This window comes from Muscardinus avellanarius (assembly GCF_963383645.1).
Source record: "Muscardinus avellanarius genome assembly, chromosome: 7".
Taxonomy (NCBI): Eukaryota; Metazoa; Chordata; class Mammalia; order Rodentia; family Gliridae; genus Muscardinus; species Muscardinus avellanarius.
The window spans coordinates 80,704,336-80,721,816 of NC_137793.1; the positions used below are offsets into that span (position 1 = coordinate 80,704,336).

General features: G+C 44.2%; 1 protein-coding gene across 1 annotated transcript; it reads right to left on the reverse strand.

The window, feature by feature from the left end:
- Nucleotides 1–767: 767 nt before the first annotated feature.
- G0S2 (G0/G1 switch 2) lies at nt 768–1,076 on the reverse strand (the record flags this gene model as incomplete). The annotated part of the gene is made up of 1 exon (XM_080698227.1): nt 768–1,076. One exon carries the CDS (start codon nt 1,074–1,076, stop codon nt 768–770), a length of 309 nt encoding a protein of 102 aa, XP_080554353.1.
- Between the last annotated feature and the right edge of the window lie 16,405 nt (nt 1,077–17,481).

Below are 17,481 nucleotides of genomic sequence, written 5' to 3' on the forward strand. Positions count from 1 at the left end.
AAATGCTAAATCCAGGGGGACCTTTTGTAAACTTTTACTCTTTCTATCCCTAACACGAAGAAGCAAAACGGAGTTCTTACTATATTAAATATATTTCTTTTTTTCTTTTTTGGTACCAAGTATTGAACCCAGTCTATCTTTAAACTACATCGCCAGTGCTACCCCTTTTTTGTTGAAACAGGTTATCACCAAGTTACTGTCCTGGCTCACAAGTTCTATCCTCCTGTTCTCAGCCTCCCAAGTACTGGGATTACAAGTGTGCACCACTATTCCCGGCTGCTTTTAACTGTACACTACTAATTTCAGGGTCCCCAGGTATGAATTAAGGGCTGTCCTAAACTGGGCCCACAACAGTACTCAGATGAGAGCATCCAGGAGGTTGTCCACCCTCCTCCCCACCACCCTTCCAGGAATTAGATAAAGAGATATAGTATAAAAGGATGTTTTATTTCAAAATGCAAAATGGTGTTCATTGTAATAATAATAGTAATAATAATAATAGTATAAAAAGCATTTCTCCTTTCTCCCGAGTGCAAAATCGTACATTCTCAGATGGCTCAAAGAGACAGTCTTGGACATATTATCAAAATGCAGTGCTGCACAGCAGCAAATCTCAATCCCATGTAGTAGGTCAGTTCTAGGTAGGTCAGGCAGGGTCTTCTCCGGAACAGCACGAGGCTCCGGTTCTCTCCCACTGCAGTTGGGAACCCTCTCTCTGTTTCTCTCTCCCTGCCCTCTCCCCTCCCCGGGCCGGGTCTCTGCAGTTCCTAGGAGGCGTGCTGGCGGTGGGACAGGGCCCGGCTGCAGAGCGCCTCCGGCTGCTTGCCTTTCTCCAGCAGGGCCTGCCTGCGGAGGGCCTGTGCCTGCCGCGCGGCCTGCAGCTCGGCCACCGCCGCCTCCTCTTCCCGCAGCCGGCTGACGGCCGTGAAGGGGCTGCACACTGTCTCCACCAGGCCGAGCACCACGCCGAAGAAGGCCAGCACGCTGCCCAGCACATACAGCTTCACCAGCTTCCCTTTGGGCTTCTGAGCCATCATCTCCTTGGCCAGAGGAATCAGCTCCTGGACCGTTTCCATTTCGGCTGCGGGCTCCCGGGGGCGTGAGTGATCTGCAGAAGGAGCGGAGCGGGAAAGGGGGACCTTTAGCCACCGAAGAATGGCTCCGGATTCCCGGGCACCCCTCCCTCCGCTCTCCGTTGGGGAAGGCCTCTCCGGGATGGAGCACCCAGCCCTCAGCCCGGGACCCTGCGCCCTGGAGGGGGCTCACCTTAGAGGCGCAGCGGAGCGGAGCGGAGGCAGCGCGAGTGGGGTGACCGTGCTCAGGGAGTTTCTGGGTCCGGTCGCCTAGGCGTTCTCCTCCTCCTCTGTAGCCGCAGCTCTTCCAGAGGGAGACTCCACAGCTGGCACCTACTCAGCGTCCCCGGGCCGCTTATATATTTTGCCTGGGACCCGCCTCCTGGCTTGTTGGCCCAGGCCAGCGCTGCAGGAGCCAGAGAAAAGAGGGGGAGGGGAGGAAGAGAGAGGGGGGAGGGGAGGGGCGGGACCGGGCAGGGACCTGCAGGGAGGTGGCCACGACCTGCGCACGCCCGGACCGTGTGAACTGCGAGACCCTAGACTAGCCACCGCGGCGGGGCTGCGCTGGAGGATCGGTCTGCACCCGGTGGTCCCACGCGGGCATGCGCAGCGGGGAGGACCGGGGCCCGGAGGTGCCTACGTGCATTCCTGACCTGACCTTTGATTAGTGGTGTCTGTGGGTGCACAGCCACTCTAGCCCTAGCCGACCTGAGAAGGATTGCTAAAGAGATTGGGGGTCTCCCGGAAGGAGAAATTGTTCATTTTTATTTAGAAAGGTTGTCACCTTCCTACATGTGTGGCGATCTTTGGGGAGAGAAGGCAAGGGGGAAGGACCCGGGTAATGAACAGAACAGATCTCCATGCATTGGATAAAGAGATTCCATTTCTTTCTTGCCTAATTGGCTTTATTAAGAGGTGCATGCATACCCAGTTACTTAACAGAAAAATATTGGTTGAAGGTGCCTTTTATACACCGAGGTAGTGTGTGTGTGTGTGTGTGTGTGTGGCCAAGGCAGGATAGATACTCTGTCTGTAAGGTGTGTCAAAGGCTGCCTCCATGTACCAGGGAACAGCCATTAAATCTAAATGCTCTCCACTCCCACTGAGACGTGAAGTTGGAGTGACAAGCATGGAAGGGGGCTGCTGGTAAAAATGTGTCTGCTCCTTTAGCATGGAAATAGTTCATGCTTTTCTGGGTAATTCTTTGCCACTTCCCTAGATCTGGTGAAACAACTTTATGGTGCCAGCTCAGCTGTAGCATAAGCAGTGCTGTAGGGAAGGAGCAGGTGAATTAGACAGTTTGGGTAGGAAACAGGGTGGAGTACTCTTGGAAGCTTGAGGATATAAATTTAAAATTTGGTTCCAATATTCAGGATATATTTATCCAATGTCCTATTTTAGGATGGCTTAGACACGTAAAAAATACTATATTGTCCCAGTGTCCTATTTATAGGACAACCTATTTTTATTCTTTTATTGATTTATTTATTGTGGTACTGGGGATGGAACCCAGGGGCATTCTACCTCCAAGCTACATCCCCAGTCCTATTTTTTATTACTTATTTTGAAACAGGGTCTCACTAAGTTGCAAAGGGCCTCACTAAGTAGCTGAGGCTGTCTGCAAACCCAGATCCTCCTGCCTTAGCCTCCCAAATGCTGGGATTACAAGCATGTACCACCATGCCCAGCTATTTTTATTCTTAATGATAATAAAGAACATAAAATCTCTGGATTATGATTTCCAGCCTCTTTTAATGCTCCTGTGTCAATTTCATTGAAATATTCCCAGAAATAGCTAGGCGCAGTGGCACATACCTAAAATCCCAGGACTTGGGAGGCTCAGACAGGAGGCTCACAGGATCAAGGACAGTTTCAGAAAGTAGTGAAACCCTCATCAACCGAGTAAGATCCTGTTTCAAAATAAAAATAAAATATGGCTGGGGATGTAGTTTGGAGGAAAAATAATACTGGATTTAATCCCTAGTACCATGAAAAAAAGAAAAAAAAAAAGAAAAAGAAAGAAAAAGGAGCCGGGTATGTATGGTAGTGCGCACTTTTAATCCCAGCATTTGGGAGGCTGAGACAGGAGGATGGCTTGGCAGTTTGTGGACACCTCCAGATGAGGTTCTTTGCTACACAGTGAGACCTTGTTTCCAAATAAAGAACAGGGCTGGGGCGTAGCTCAGAGGTAGAATGCCCCTGGGTTCCATCTCCAGTACCACACACACACACACACACACACAAAAAAAAAAAAAAAAAAAAAAAAAAAAAAAAAGAAAAAGAAAAGAAAAGAAAAAGAAAAGAAAAGAAATATTCCCAGAATTGAACACTTGGGATTTAATGGGTCAATATGACTGGGAGTAAACATAATCCCCTGGGAGGCGGGGTGCGCTCTAATTTATCTTTGGTTATTGATATACCAGACTTAGCAAAGTAGGGGGAAAGGAAAGGCAAATAGGTCAAAGGCAAGGAGAGGAGGGAGGAGGGAGGAGGGAAGAGGGAGGAAGGAGGAGGGAGGAGGGAAGAGGGAGGAAGGGGAAGCCAAACTGGCCAGAAAATTGCAAAGGTCACTGATGCAATCTTGCAACAGCCTCCACAGCCTGCCTGGCTGAGCCCTGGGACCTTAGGGAAAGGGACTGTCTTTCTTGGGGGTCTAAGATAAATTCTCAGACAATTTGGTCAAAAAGGGGAACAAAAACTTATCCTATCCTTTGACTCCGCTATTGGTAGTTAAGGTAAGGGTTTGTGGGTAGAGATTGGTCAAGATTGCCTAAGTAGCTTACTTAAAAGATCCTGCATTTTAGTCTGTACATAAGCAGCCTTGGTGAACAGGGGCCAGATGGGGATCACACCTGGAGAATTGTGTCCCCCTACCCCCCGCCATTATTATTCTTTCGATTTTGACCAGCAGGAAACTTCTGTAACAAGAATCCAAGCCGAGTCTTGGCATTTTCTTTGAATCTTCCTTATAATTTTGGAGCTTGCGCTAATAACTGGCAGGAGTGTTCAGGAACTTTCCGATACTTGTGACTGTTCCAAATACCTTGGCTCCTGGAAGAGGATTTGATGTGGATTGTGATAGAGGTCCCTCAGCTGGATTCTACTCTGATGATGAGTCAGTTTAGCTTCAGACCCAAAGCTTCAAAATTGGGCAGCAACCATTTCCTGTGTTTCTGTAACTCAAAGTCAAATCATACGTCAGACTCTATGGTCAGCAGGCTGTGATTTACCTCGGGTTCCCCTAGCCTGTGATATGATGTGTTAGTGTGCATTTACAGCTCAGTTGAGTTCCCTTCTTCCCCTATTTGATAATCTGACTTTTCCCCTAGACTCCCTCAATTTGCTGTCTACGAGGGCTGGGCAGATAAGAGTAGAAAGTGCCATGGATTGAGGTCGCTGGTTGATTTGGTGTTGCTGCTTTGGTTGGTAACTGTAGCTGGGTGGATTCTGGTCTTGGGTCCGGAAGGTCAATTCATGCCTAGACATTTTTGAGCATTGTTCTTGTCTAGGTGGGGAAGGAGAACTGAGCTCCTGAGGGTGGTTCTCCTCTCGGGGTGGGGGAGGTTTGGTGTGTATTGGGGAACTAAACAGGTTGACTGCCTAACATTGCTCTTAGAAAAGCAAAGCATTATGTTGCATCAGGCAGGTCAGACACAGGTTAGAGCTGTGAAGGTCAGAGCGAGCCATTAGATAACCAGCCATTCTGTCTTGTTCACAGTTGAGGGGTTTTCTGTGATGTAGGGCTTCCGATGTTAAACTAGAGACAGTTCTGAGTAGGATGGAATGGTTAGTCACCCTACCTGTATTAGTCCATTTTCTGTTGCTAATAACACAATATCAGACTGGGTAAGTTTTAAAGGTAAGACATTTATTTTGGCTCCTGGCTCTGGAGGTGCCAGGTCAAAGAGCTGCATCTGGTGATGGCCTCCCTTTGGTGAGTCCTTACGTGACACAGGACATCATCACACGACAAGAGACAGGGAGCAGCGTGTGAATATGTGTCTCTTCTCATCTCTCTCTCTCTTCTTATAAACCACCAGAGTTGTTGGGCGTGGTAGTGCATGCTTGTAATCCCGGTATTTGGGAGGCTGAAAGAGGAGGATTGCAGGTTTGTGGCTAGCCTCAGCTACTTAGTGAGGCCCTCTGCAATTTAGTGTGACCCTGTTTAAAAAATAAAGAATAAAAAATAGGGTTGGGGGTGTAGGTTGGAGGTAGAATGCCCCTGGGTTCCATCCCCAGTACCATACACACAAAAAAGTAAAGAAAAAAATTTAAAAAAACAAAAAATAAATTAATAATAAAAACTCAACCAGTAGAGTTGAATCATGGGGCCTCTGGGGTAATGTCCTTATCTAATTCTAATAATCTTCCTAACACCTCCCTCCAAACACTGTATTCAGATTAAGTCAACACCCTTGATACCTCACAGTGGGAATTCAGTATCAGCATAGGAAGCCTTGGAGCACAGCGAACCCTATCAGAACCACAGCACTGCCCTCAAGTCTATCCTGATGGTTAATTCTTGCCCCTTCTAGGAATGCCGGAAAGGCCAGTGTACAATTTCTTTATTTTGCTTTCCAAACTCCATTCTCCTATCCCCACAGACATCTGTAGAGAGAGAGAGAAAAAAAAAAATGACAAAGGGGGCAGTGCTGAGGGATAAGTGCCAAAGAGGAAGAGCTATCCCTACAATTGTGTCTTGGATATTGAAGAGACGGGGTCAGAGATATTTCAAATGATTTGTTGTGTTGAAGACTCAGTTATTTGTATTATTATTTTGTTACCAGGTGCTCTCTGCCTGCACTGTGACTGCCTACCCCTGGGATTATAGGAGCTGGAGGGAAGGGTTCTTCACTGGAGATAGGATAACACTATTTGTCTATCTTATATGCCACTTAAAAATTTCTTTAATCTTTGAGTTACTTTTATTTCATGTAAATAGTTTTAGGGAGAAGGCTTCTTATCTTATCACTCAGCTATGAATAAATGATTTGGGAAGGGACTGGGGAACCCAACCAAGGGCTTAATCATGCTAAACATACACTCTACTACTTAGCTACACCTCCAGCCCTCAATGGATGACTTTTGAATTTACATGTCTAGCTGGGCCTGGTGGCGCACGCTTGTAATCCCCGCACTTGGGAGGCGGAGACAGGAGGATCACGCAGGTTCGAAGCCAGCCTCGCTGGCTTAAGAGACCCTGTTCCAAAATAAAAATATAAAATAGGTCTGGTAGTGTAGCCCGGAGGTAGAAGGGTTTCCAGGAACCCCAGTACCACCAAAAAAAAAAAAAAAAAAAAAAAAAAATTACATGTCTAACCTCTATCCTCTCTATTCTTATAGACTAGAGTTTTAGAATCTAGATATTTCTGTGTGGATATCATGCTGTTAACACAAACTTGACATGCTTAAAATAAGAATCCTTCCCTTCTGTATACTGTTTCAGACTCAGTTCCCTTCTCAATATCTTCATTTCTAATAGTGCTATCTCTATTTTATTGGTTCTCAGGGCTTGAAATACTGTTGCAATTTCTTGGTGAGGCCTTTCCTGACTACCCCATTCCACCAATCTCTAGTTTCTGGCTTTATTTATTTTTATAATGCTTGTTATTTGACTTTATGTTTTTAGAATTATTAGTTTGGTTTTATATTTTCTTTTTTTCCCTCTCTTCTTTCCTTCCTTTTTTTCCCTCCCTCCCTCCCTTCCTCCCTCCCTCCCTCCCTTCCTCCTCTCTCTTTCTTTCTCTCTCTCTTTCTCTCTTTCTTTCTTCCTCCCTCCTCCTTTCTTTCTTTCTTTCTTTCTTTCTTTCTTTCTTTCTTTCTTTCTTTCTTTCTTTCTTTCTTTCTTTCTCTCTTGTTCTGAGGATTGAACCCAGGGGCATTTTACCCCCAAGCCACACCCCCAGCCCTGTTTTTTATAGTTTGAAATAAGTTGCTGAATCTAGCCTCCAACCTGCAATCCTCCTGTCTCAGCCTTCCAAGTACTGGAATTATAGGCATGTGCCACAGCATCCAGCTTGGTTTTGTATTTTCTTTCATAGTCATTGAAGGATAAATTTTATGGGCTAGGATTTTGTTTTGCTCTTCACTGTGTTCCCAGGACCTAGGCTAATCGTCAGCACATAGTAGGTTCTTAATAGGCCTTTCCAGTGAACTACAAAGCCTGGCAGGAGAGGGACCATATTTCTTATATTCACATGTAGTCATGCTTTTAGTGGACACTCAAAGAAGCATTTGGTTTTTAGGGGTGGAGGGTTTGCCAGTAGTCTTCTCTTTTCTTATCTTCTTAAATATTACCAGCAAATGAACCTTCCTGAAATTCCATTTTTATAAATCGTTCATTGCCTGTGCAGAGCCTAAGATGATGAACTCCTGGATTCTGGACACTGAATGGGTATGTCCTAATGGTCTGGGAATCCTGGACCTCTTTGGTCTGATCGTCCCATCACATCTGACTTTCTCTCCCATTCTCCTCCCGTAAGAATGCTTCTTTCCATAGAGGGGCTGCTTTTCCCCCCTGGAAGGAGTTCATTCTCACTATAGCTGAGAACAACACTCAGCAATTCTTACTGCTGGCTTTTGTTCAGACCACTCTCCCTACCTGAAATCCCGTTCTCTTTCTATTTCGTCTTCCTGCTGTCTTTGAGACCAAGTTCAAGTTCACGGGCTCCAAGAAGCCACCACCATCTGTGCCAGCACACCTTGATCTTTCCTTTCTGTGAACTTCAGCTGCCTTTGCGGTTCCTACTACACAGGTTGGCACTGGATTATATTCTGACTTATACAGCTGTCTCATTGTTCCTTGTGGACTTGCCTCATCACCATGGAAGATAAAATCTTTAATGGAGCTACCATATAACTGGGCCCAATCGATATTCGTTACATTGACCTAAAAGTGAGTGCTGGGATAGAGATTGCAAAAGGACCAGTTAAGACTCTCTTGGGAGGTTATTTTAGGCATGGTGGCCTGTCCTTGGCTCAGAGGCTTGGGATTGAAATTGCTCAAGACATGGCAACTTGGCTTGCTCCTCTCAACTCTGGTCTCCTCACCTTTCACTTCCACTCCTAACTTAGTGTCTGGCTTTGCAATCATTGGCTTGCTCTGGGACACCCCTCCATGGTGCCCTTAGGGCAAATCACGGAGGAACAGACCCTTCACAGACATTTAGCTTTTGACCTTGATGGCTTCTGGTCAATTGGAGCCAACAGCTCCTGGAGCAGGCAGGCAGTGCTGGGATCCTTGTACAGGTATTAGTCATGTGCTTGGGATCACCTGTACTCTGCATTCGAGTGTGTGTGTGTGTGTGTGTGTGTGTGTGTGTGTGTGTGTGTGTATTGCTGGGGACTGAACAACCCAGTGCATTCTACCTCTCCGCTACACCCCAGCCCTATTTTTTATTCTTTATTTTGAAATAAAGTCTCACTAAGTTGCAGAGGGCCTCACTAAGTAGCTGAGGCTGGCTGTAAACCTGCAATCTTCCTTTCCTTTCTCAGCCCCCACACCTGGCTCCTATCTTATATCTATCTATTATCTATCTATCATCTATTTAGCTATTATCTATCTATCTTCTATCTATTTATTTATCTATCTATTTTTGTGGTACTGGGAATTGAATCCAGAGGCATTTGACCTCTGAGCTACACCCCCGGACTTTTTTTTTTTTTTTTAGGATTGAACCTAGAGGCATTATTCTACCTCGAACCTATGCTCCCAGTCTGATTTTTTATTTCTTTATTTGGAAACAGTCTCACTAGGTTTCTGAGCCTTGCTACATTGCCAAGGCTGGCTTTGAATCTGTGATCCTCCCATTCCAGCCCCAAGTACTGGGATCACAAGCGTGTGCCACCATGCCCAGCATCCCCAGACCAATTTTATTTCTTATTTGAAAAACAAGGTTTTGCTAGGTTGATAAGGGTCTTACTACTTACTGAGGCTGTCTTCGAGCCTGAGATCCTCCTGTCTCAGCCTCCCACATACTGGGATCACACATGTGTGCCACCAACGCTTGGCTAAGTACCACTTTTAAATTGCAGAAGTAAACTTTACAAGTCTGATTTAGCACCAGAACTTCCCCTAAACTTGAATAATAGTTGGCCTTAAAGGGCTCCGGAGCCAAGCAGATGTTGATTCCTTTAAGTCCTGACTTCTCCATCTGCTAGGCTCTGACCTTGGACATGTGACTTAACTTCTTTGGTCGCTATTTCCTTGACTTTATAGTGAGAGTGAGGATAACCTCTATTAAGTGAGGTGTGGTGAAGAAGGAAAGAGATAAAGCTCTGCAAAGGTTTGATTGGTGTCTGGTACAAATGGAGCAATCGATAAATGCCTTTTCTTATTATTCAGTTGTCTTTGCCCCTGAAACATATATGCAACTCCTGCGCTCCTCTGTCCCAACCCATGGCATTCACTTTTACTAAGTGATATTTAGGCAGCTTCCAGGAAGGCCCCAAAACATTTGTTGAAGCTGTCCATGTATTCAACACTGTTTTATTTATTTTGTTATTTTATTTTATTTTTTTGTGGTACTGGAGGTGGAACCCAGGGGCCTTCTTCCTCCGGGCTATACCCCTAGACCTATTTTTATATTTTATTTATTTTTTATATTTATTTTTATGAAAATAGGGTCTCACTAAGTTGTTGAGAGCCTCACTCAGCTGCTGAGGCTGGCTTCGAACCTGTGATCCTCCTGTCTCAGTCTCCCAAGTACTGGGATTACAAGCATGTGACATCACACCCGGCTCTATCCAACACTGTTTTAGACAGAGCAGAATACAAACTGCTCTTGCTCTCAAAAAAACTTATAGCCAAGTAGTGAACACAGATGCAAACAAGTTATTACAATATACTAGGATAAGTACAACAGTATAGACATTTGTAACAGGTAAATAAGTAGACTGTTGATTCTATATGGGGAGGAGGTTCTCTGAGAAGGCCTGAGAAGTGAAGATTTGGGAGCAGTTTAGGAGGTGTAGAGTTGGCCAGTGTTCTCCAGGTGACTCTGGGAGGAGTTATATTCAGGTTGGGGGAGGCCTTTAACAGAGAGTTGCATATAAAAGGGGGGGAGAGGTGCAAAAAAAAAAAAAAAGGATTGCATAGTTCAAGGGAAGTTAGGCAAGATTAGTGTTTGCAGCCTGAAGAATGGGTTTTTGGAAATGCCGGGAATGAGGAGGAAGGAGTGAGTAGGAGCCAGACAATGAACGGCTATGTAAATGATTATCTGCATATGTCATGGAGGAACAGGTCACTACTTTCTTCTAGAAACACATTCTCCTTGGCTTTCATGACACCGTATTCTTCTGGTTTTCCTCTAAACTTATTGTGAACATACCTCTTTTTCTCACTTTTCATCCAATTTATAAATGTTAGCATTTCTCAGGACTCAGCCCTAGAGCATGTTCTCTTATTCTACATGTCCTTTTTAGGTGATTTATTCCACTCCCAGGGCTAACATTTCTGTCTCTATATAGATAAAATACAAGTCTGAGCTCTAAACTTGTCTACCCCTCTTCCTAGTCTACATTTTGACTTGAGTGTCTCATAGATATCAGACTTATCATCTCTAAAGACAAATTCAGTAGTTCTACCCTATAAACTTCTACTACCAACTTTCTTGTGTAACCTTCACCATCTACCTACCAGCTCAGGTCTGAAGATTGGGGTCCATCCTTTGCTCCCTTTTCTATCACTCCTCATATGTAAAAAGTCACCAAGACTTGTCATTCTTCGTGGTAAATATCTATTGATTGTGTCGGCTTTCTATCCCCTCTGCTACCTCTAGTTTAAGCTCCCACCATCTGGATCTTGGTATGGACTCACAGCTGGTCTCTCTGCCTCGGGTCTGGACCACTTCACTCCACTCCAATATAGTGTAAACTTAAAAGAATGCAGTGCAAACCAGATATGTCCCTTGTTTCTTTTAAACCCTTTAATGGATTCCCACATTTGAATAATGCTTCAGATTCTTAGCATACCTTATAAAGCCACCTACGATCCATCATGTCTATTTTTCCAGCTTCGTTAAATATCCCTCAACCATCACTGTCTATAACTTTGTAACTTCAGATCCTTCCTCAAGTTGTCCTCTCCCCTCAGAGCTTTCCCCATCTCCGCTCATCTGGTAAACTCTTGCTCATTCTCAAGTGTCCCTGTCCTTTTACTTTCCTACCTAGATAAGGCCAGCTTCTTTTGCTACGTGTTCCTGAAAGGTACCTCACTTTCTGTTTCATTACTCTCTTGTCTGTCTCCATTACGAGACTATTTTCCCCACCAGGGCAGGCACTGAGCCTATCTTGTTCAGCACAGTGTTCTCAAAGCTAGTGTGACGCATGACAGGCAATTGGAAACACTGATGAATTTTAGGCAATAAAATGCTACGATATTGGTATTTTGGGTAAATTACTGCAGTGCAGTGGAGAGTAGATGGGCGTGGGGCAAGAAAAGAAGCAGAGATATTGTTTATGGTAATTCAGGCAGGAGACCATGAAGAACTAAGATGGGCTAAGATGGAGGTAACAGGAATATAGTGAGATAGATGTGAGTAATAAATCATAGGAAACACTGGCAGACTTGGGTTGTAGAAGAGGAAGGAGTCTTGGGGTGACTCCCAGGTTTTGGGAAGAGACAGGGAAGAATACATTTAGAGAGAAAAAGACTTAATTTCATTTTGGATTTATTGAGTGTGGGCTCAAAATATGGGACACACAGACAAAGATGGTCATCAGACAGTGCAGTCAAATCATAAATTGGGAGCTCCGAAGAAAGGTTTGGGTCTGGAATTGGGGATTTGGGAGTTTTCAGTTAGTTGAGGGTGGCTGAGATTTTGGGAATGGAAGAGGTCAACTCATAAGAAGATAGATAAAAGGAAAAGGACAGAAATCTGGGGAGTGAAGAAACATCCGTGGTTGCCCAAGGCTGCTGTTGTAGCAGAATAATTTGTCTTATTTCCTAAATCAGTTTCCAGAGTAGTTTAGTTCCAGAAGTACGCATCACAAAATAAGACATACCTCCCCCCTCCAATGTTCAACATCTAGGCCGGGAAACTTTTTGGTATAAAGAGCTCATTTGTAATGTGGTAGGCTGAATTTTCAGATTCAGCCCCACATCCCCAGTCCTTGCCCCCTGCTACAACCCTCATAAAATCTCTGGGACTTGTGACAATAACAGCAATAATGGGGTACCCACTCTCACAATTAGATTATATCATATGGCATGACTGATTATAAGAAAGGGAGGTTATCCAGATGGACCTGATCTATCAGATGGGCAGGAACTTGGCTCTTCCTAAAGAAGAGATTCAAAGTATGAAAGGAGTCCAAGGGACAGAGATCCTCCCTGGCTAGATTTGAAGGTGGAGGGGCAATGTGGCAAGTAGTGTGGGGGACCTCCGGGAAGTGGGAGTAGTCCCAGGTCCCAGCCAGCAAGTTCATGGGATGTCAGTTCTGCAGCTGTGTGAGCTTTAAAGAAAACACTCTGAGCTCCAGATGAAAACTCAACCCACCCAACACCTTGATATTAGCTTTGTGAGACCTGATTTGCTGTGCCAGACTTCTGACCCACAAAAACATGAGCTAATAAGTAGATATTTATTTCTTTATTTACTTATATATTGTGATACTGGGGATTGAGCCCTGGAACATTCTACCTCTGAACTACACTGCCAGCCCCATTTTATTTTTATTTCACTAGGTTGATGAGAGTATCAATATATGTTGAGGCTGTCCTAGAACCCATGATCCTTTGGTCTCAGCCTCTCAAGTACTGGGATTACAGGCATGTGCCACCAGGCCCGCTCCAATGACTTATATTACTCTCTAAATAGACCCCCCCCTTTTCCCCTCTTCCTAATCCTGCTGCATCCTTATTTTCCCTACTATGTCACACATTGATAAAATAGAGGGAATCTGATGGGAGTTACTTCCTCTCCCAACGACCAAATCTATTGCATCAGTACCCAGGTGTTCAACTTCTTCTTGAACTGACATAGAACAAGTATCCCTAGTTATTTCTATATAAAACTTTCCCTCCATTTCATTCTGGCTTATTTAAGATTTTGAGAGTCCCTGAATTAGGTAGGCCACTTTGGGCTGCAAGTATAAAAATATAATTCAAAATGGTTTAAACAGAAGGCAAGTGTGTTGGCACGCACTTATAATCCCAATAGGGAGGCTAAGAAAGGAGGATCACAGGTTCAAAGCCAGCCTCAGCAACTTAGTGATGCCCTCCATAACTTAGTGAGACTGTTTCCAAATAAAAATAAAATAGGGCTAGGGATTTAGCTGAGAGATAGAATGCACCTGGGCTTCATTCCCAGTACTACACACACACACACACACACACACACACACACACACACACACTAAACAAAATGGTTTAAGAAGTAAGAGACATATAATATTTCCTAAGACATAGATTCTGAGTTGGTTAATTCCAGATTGGCTTAACCCTCTCTAGAGCTCTGGCTCAGCCTGGTGTGGCTGCTCACGCCTATAATCCTAGGATTTGAGAGGCTGAGACAAGAGGAACACAGGTTTAAGGCTAGCTTTGCAACTTAATGAGATCCTGTTTCAAAATAAAAAAATGAGCCTGGCTTCTTGGCGTACACCTCAGTACTTGGGAGGCTGAGACAGGAGGGCCCCAGGTTCAAGGCCAACCTCAGCAACTTAGTGAGATCCTGTTTCAAACTAAAAAAATAAGCCTGGCTTCTTGGTGTACACCTCAGTACTTGGGAGGCTGAAACAGGAGGGCACAGGTTTAAGGCCAGCCTTAGCAACTTAGTGAGATTCTGTTTCAAAACAAAAAAATAAAATAGGGTGGGGTGGGGGTATAGCTTAGAGGTAGAATATCCCTGGGTATGGAAACAAATAAACAAACAAATGAATAAATAACTAGAGCTGGGTGTATAGCTTGGGGTAGAATGCCCCTGGGTTCAATCCCTAGTCACACACACACACACACACACACACACACACACACACACACACTCTGGCTCCTTATTTCTACTGAGATACCTTTAGTGTGGAGGCTTGCCAGGGTCTGGTTTCTACCATCCCAAGGTTCCTCCTACAATTTCAGGCTTCACATTCAAGATGACAACATCCAATGAAAGGCGAGAAGCTTTTCTTTGCTATCAGCAAGGAACCCTTTCCCATGTTGAATAAAACGTACAGGAGGCTATTGTTTTGGACCTGGCTCCAACAGACCTCCACTAGACCCAACAGACCAGGCTGAAAGCCAAAAAGGAGTCAATCCTGCTCGAGTTCCACAGTCACAAGAAAACTGAGCTGTTTACCTGAACTTCTGAGAAATGAGGATTAGAGAGACAATCGTCACATTTCCCAAACAGGTGGAATTTCAATTTGGATGATAATGAAGTTCTCCCTGCTTTAATCTTTTCAAAAAGTAATTGGAAATAACCTGATGAAAACTAATCAGTTATTTTACCATTGTTCCATCTTCCTGTCCCTGCCTTACAAGGAAAGTAACACTGAGATGGTCAACCTGTGATGGTCAACCTGTGATGGTCAGCCTGTGGTGGTCAAACCTGTGGTGGTCAACCTGTGTTTGCTCTTTTGCTTCTGCTATTTTCAGCCTTTCTCGGCCTATAAAAGCAGCCTGCTCTGTGCAACCCATCAGAGCACTTGATCTGTTTTATGGAATGAAGTATTGCCTAATTCTAGAGTTGAAAATGAAAACCATTAGAATATTTAAACTAAATTTGCTATAATTCTGTTCCTTGACACATTAAGGTATTTAAGCTGAAGTGTTTTAATTCTGTCCTTTGATACCTAGAAGTACCCTAGAGATTCTTCATTGACCAGGGTTGGATCACGCTTCCATTCCCTAAAACTACTTATGAAGGAAAGGATTGGAATCATGTGCTCAGAACAATGAGTCTCAAATGTTCTTTCTAAAACCAGCAGCAAGCCAGGCGTGGTGGCGCACGCTTGTAATCCCCGCACTTGGGAGGCGGAGACAGGAGGATCGCTCAGGTTCATAGTCAGCCTCGCTGGCTTAAGAGACCCTGTTTCCAAAAAAAAAAAAAAAAAAAAAGGTCTGGGAGTGTAGCCCGGAAGGAGAAGGGCTTCCAGGAACCCCAGTACCACCAATAAATAAATAAATAAATAAATAAATAAATAAATAAATAAAGCAAAACCAGTAGCAATACCTGAGAACTTGTCTTAAGTAAAAAAATCTTGGGCTTTATTCTAAACCCATTGAATTAGAATTCTGAATAGAGGCCCAGCCATCTGCATCTTTAAAAGTCCTCTGGGCAAATCTGATGCATGTTTAAGTTTGTGGGCCACTGGTACAATGTTTGTACCAATATGAGAGGGGGGAGAAACAGGCTCTCTAGTGTCTCTTCTTATAAGGTCACTAATTCTACTGGGTCAGGGACCCATGCTTATGAAGGCAGGGTCTTGTCTGTTTTGTTAGCTGCTATGTCCTTCTTAGCACAATGCCTGGTACAAAGGGAGTGCTCAATAAATATTTGCAGGGTGAACAAATGGATGAATGAATGGAAGCTGATGTCTGACAAGGGGCAGTGAGTGGAGTCATCTCGAGTTAGGCCAGCTTGGATTGTTACCCTGTGAGAAGCTGTCTTCATAAGCTGGGAAGGGAAAAGAAGTATCACAAAAAGGTAGGATTCCTATTGAAGAAGGAAGGCCCTGGCTCTAGCAACCAAAGTCTCAGATCCTTTGGAGAAAGATGGCAACAAGAATTTGATGTGATGTTGCATGGATCCCGGGAGCAGAAAAAGCTAACATTTATTTTGACATTGTAATTTCCCTGTGCCACTTTCACATTTTCTTTTTTCTTTTTTCCCCCTGTCGTGCTAGGGATTGAACCCAGGGGCACTCTACCTCTGAGCTACACTCCCAGGTCTATTTTTATTCTTTATTTCAAAACAGGGTCTCATTAAGTTGTGGAGGGCCTCACTAAGTAGTTGAGGCTGGCTGAAAACCTGTGATCCCCCTGTCCCGAGTACTGAGATTTCAAACATGCGCCACCATGCCCAGCTCACCCTCACATTTTCAATAGTTTCTTAAACTTAACAGCTATGTGTTTTGGAAGGGAGTCTATGCATTCATCTGTTGCTTTGAGGATCAAACTAGGCTGCAGAGTTTGAGGTCAGCATGGAGAAATGGTTAAAAAGAATCATTAGGGACAGCAGCAACTAGAAAGATTTTTTTTTTTTATGTGAACATGTAAACTTAGGATTCTCAGAATCATTGTTGTGGGGATGGTAGAGGAAAGAGTGACTCTTGGATGGCCAAAGAAGTTGAGTTCTCGCTGCTTGTAAGATTAACAAACATTCAGTGTTTAATGTCTGTATCCCATGAGACCATAGTCTTCCTCTGGATAGTGATTATGCCTGGCTTGTTCACTACCATGTCACCAGGTGCCTGGTGTTGGGATGCTCAATAAATATTTATTGAGTGAATAATGGTTTGGGGGTGTTTTTGTGTTTCTGGGTTAAAAGTCGGAAAGGTCTACTGACATGTGACAAACCAGAAGACAAGCAGGCCCGGAGGATGAGGACCAGGCAAGCTGGGCACTGAGGGCATCAATTTGCAGACTGATTTGCTAGGAGGATTCATACCCACTAGGCCCTCAGAACAACTGGAGGGTTAACAGGCACTGTTAGAAAGACCAGAAAAGCTCCAGATTGAACACATACATGAGCTGTAGATGAGAAAAGCTTCCCCTCAATGTGCATGTTAGTTTCTGGGATACTGTTGATCCCCAGGAAATGGACTTAGACAAATAAATATTCCTAGTCCCCATTTGGGGAGAGGTTTCTTAGTGAACTGTATCACACACAGTGCTCATTGTCCAAGGGCTCAGATGGGCCTGAAACTTCTACTGGACACCTGATTACCGGCAATACAGGACTGGTGGCAGTGATTCACATGTTCCCTGACCCTTTGGGACAGAGAATCCTTTAAACTAATTTAGGATTATCTTGTGTCTAAGACCTCTGTCCATCTGTGCTCTCCTCTAAACCTCCCATGTTCTTCTTTTATCACCTCTCAGGGTTGTAAGTGCTGGGTCATATGGCCATCTAATTCCTAGATCCATGGCCTGACCCTAGAAGCATTGCAGTTCCAAATACAAAATTAGCCCCGGTTTGGGTTCTTCTCACTCCTAAGCACCAGCAGTGGTGGATAGAGGAGGAGGTCAACATTGAATTTGAGGCTGCATAGACTTGGAATTCTGCTGATGAGTGAATCAGCTCATCATGAACTTTCTCAGACTCCGATTCTTAGCAGGAAAATTTCTTTTTCTGAAGGGAAGATAAAGGGTAATATTTATGGCATCATATTAGTCAAGCAGAGCTTCTATTAGGGCTTCCTTTGCTCTAAGAATCCATAATAGTAATATTTATTTTTGAGAACCTATTATGTG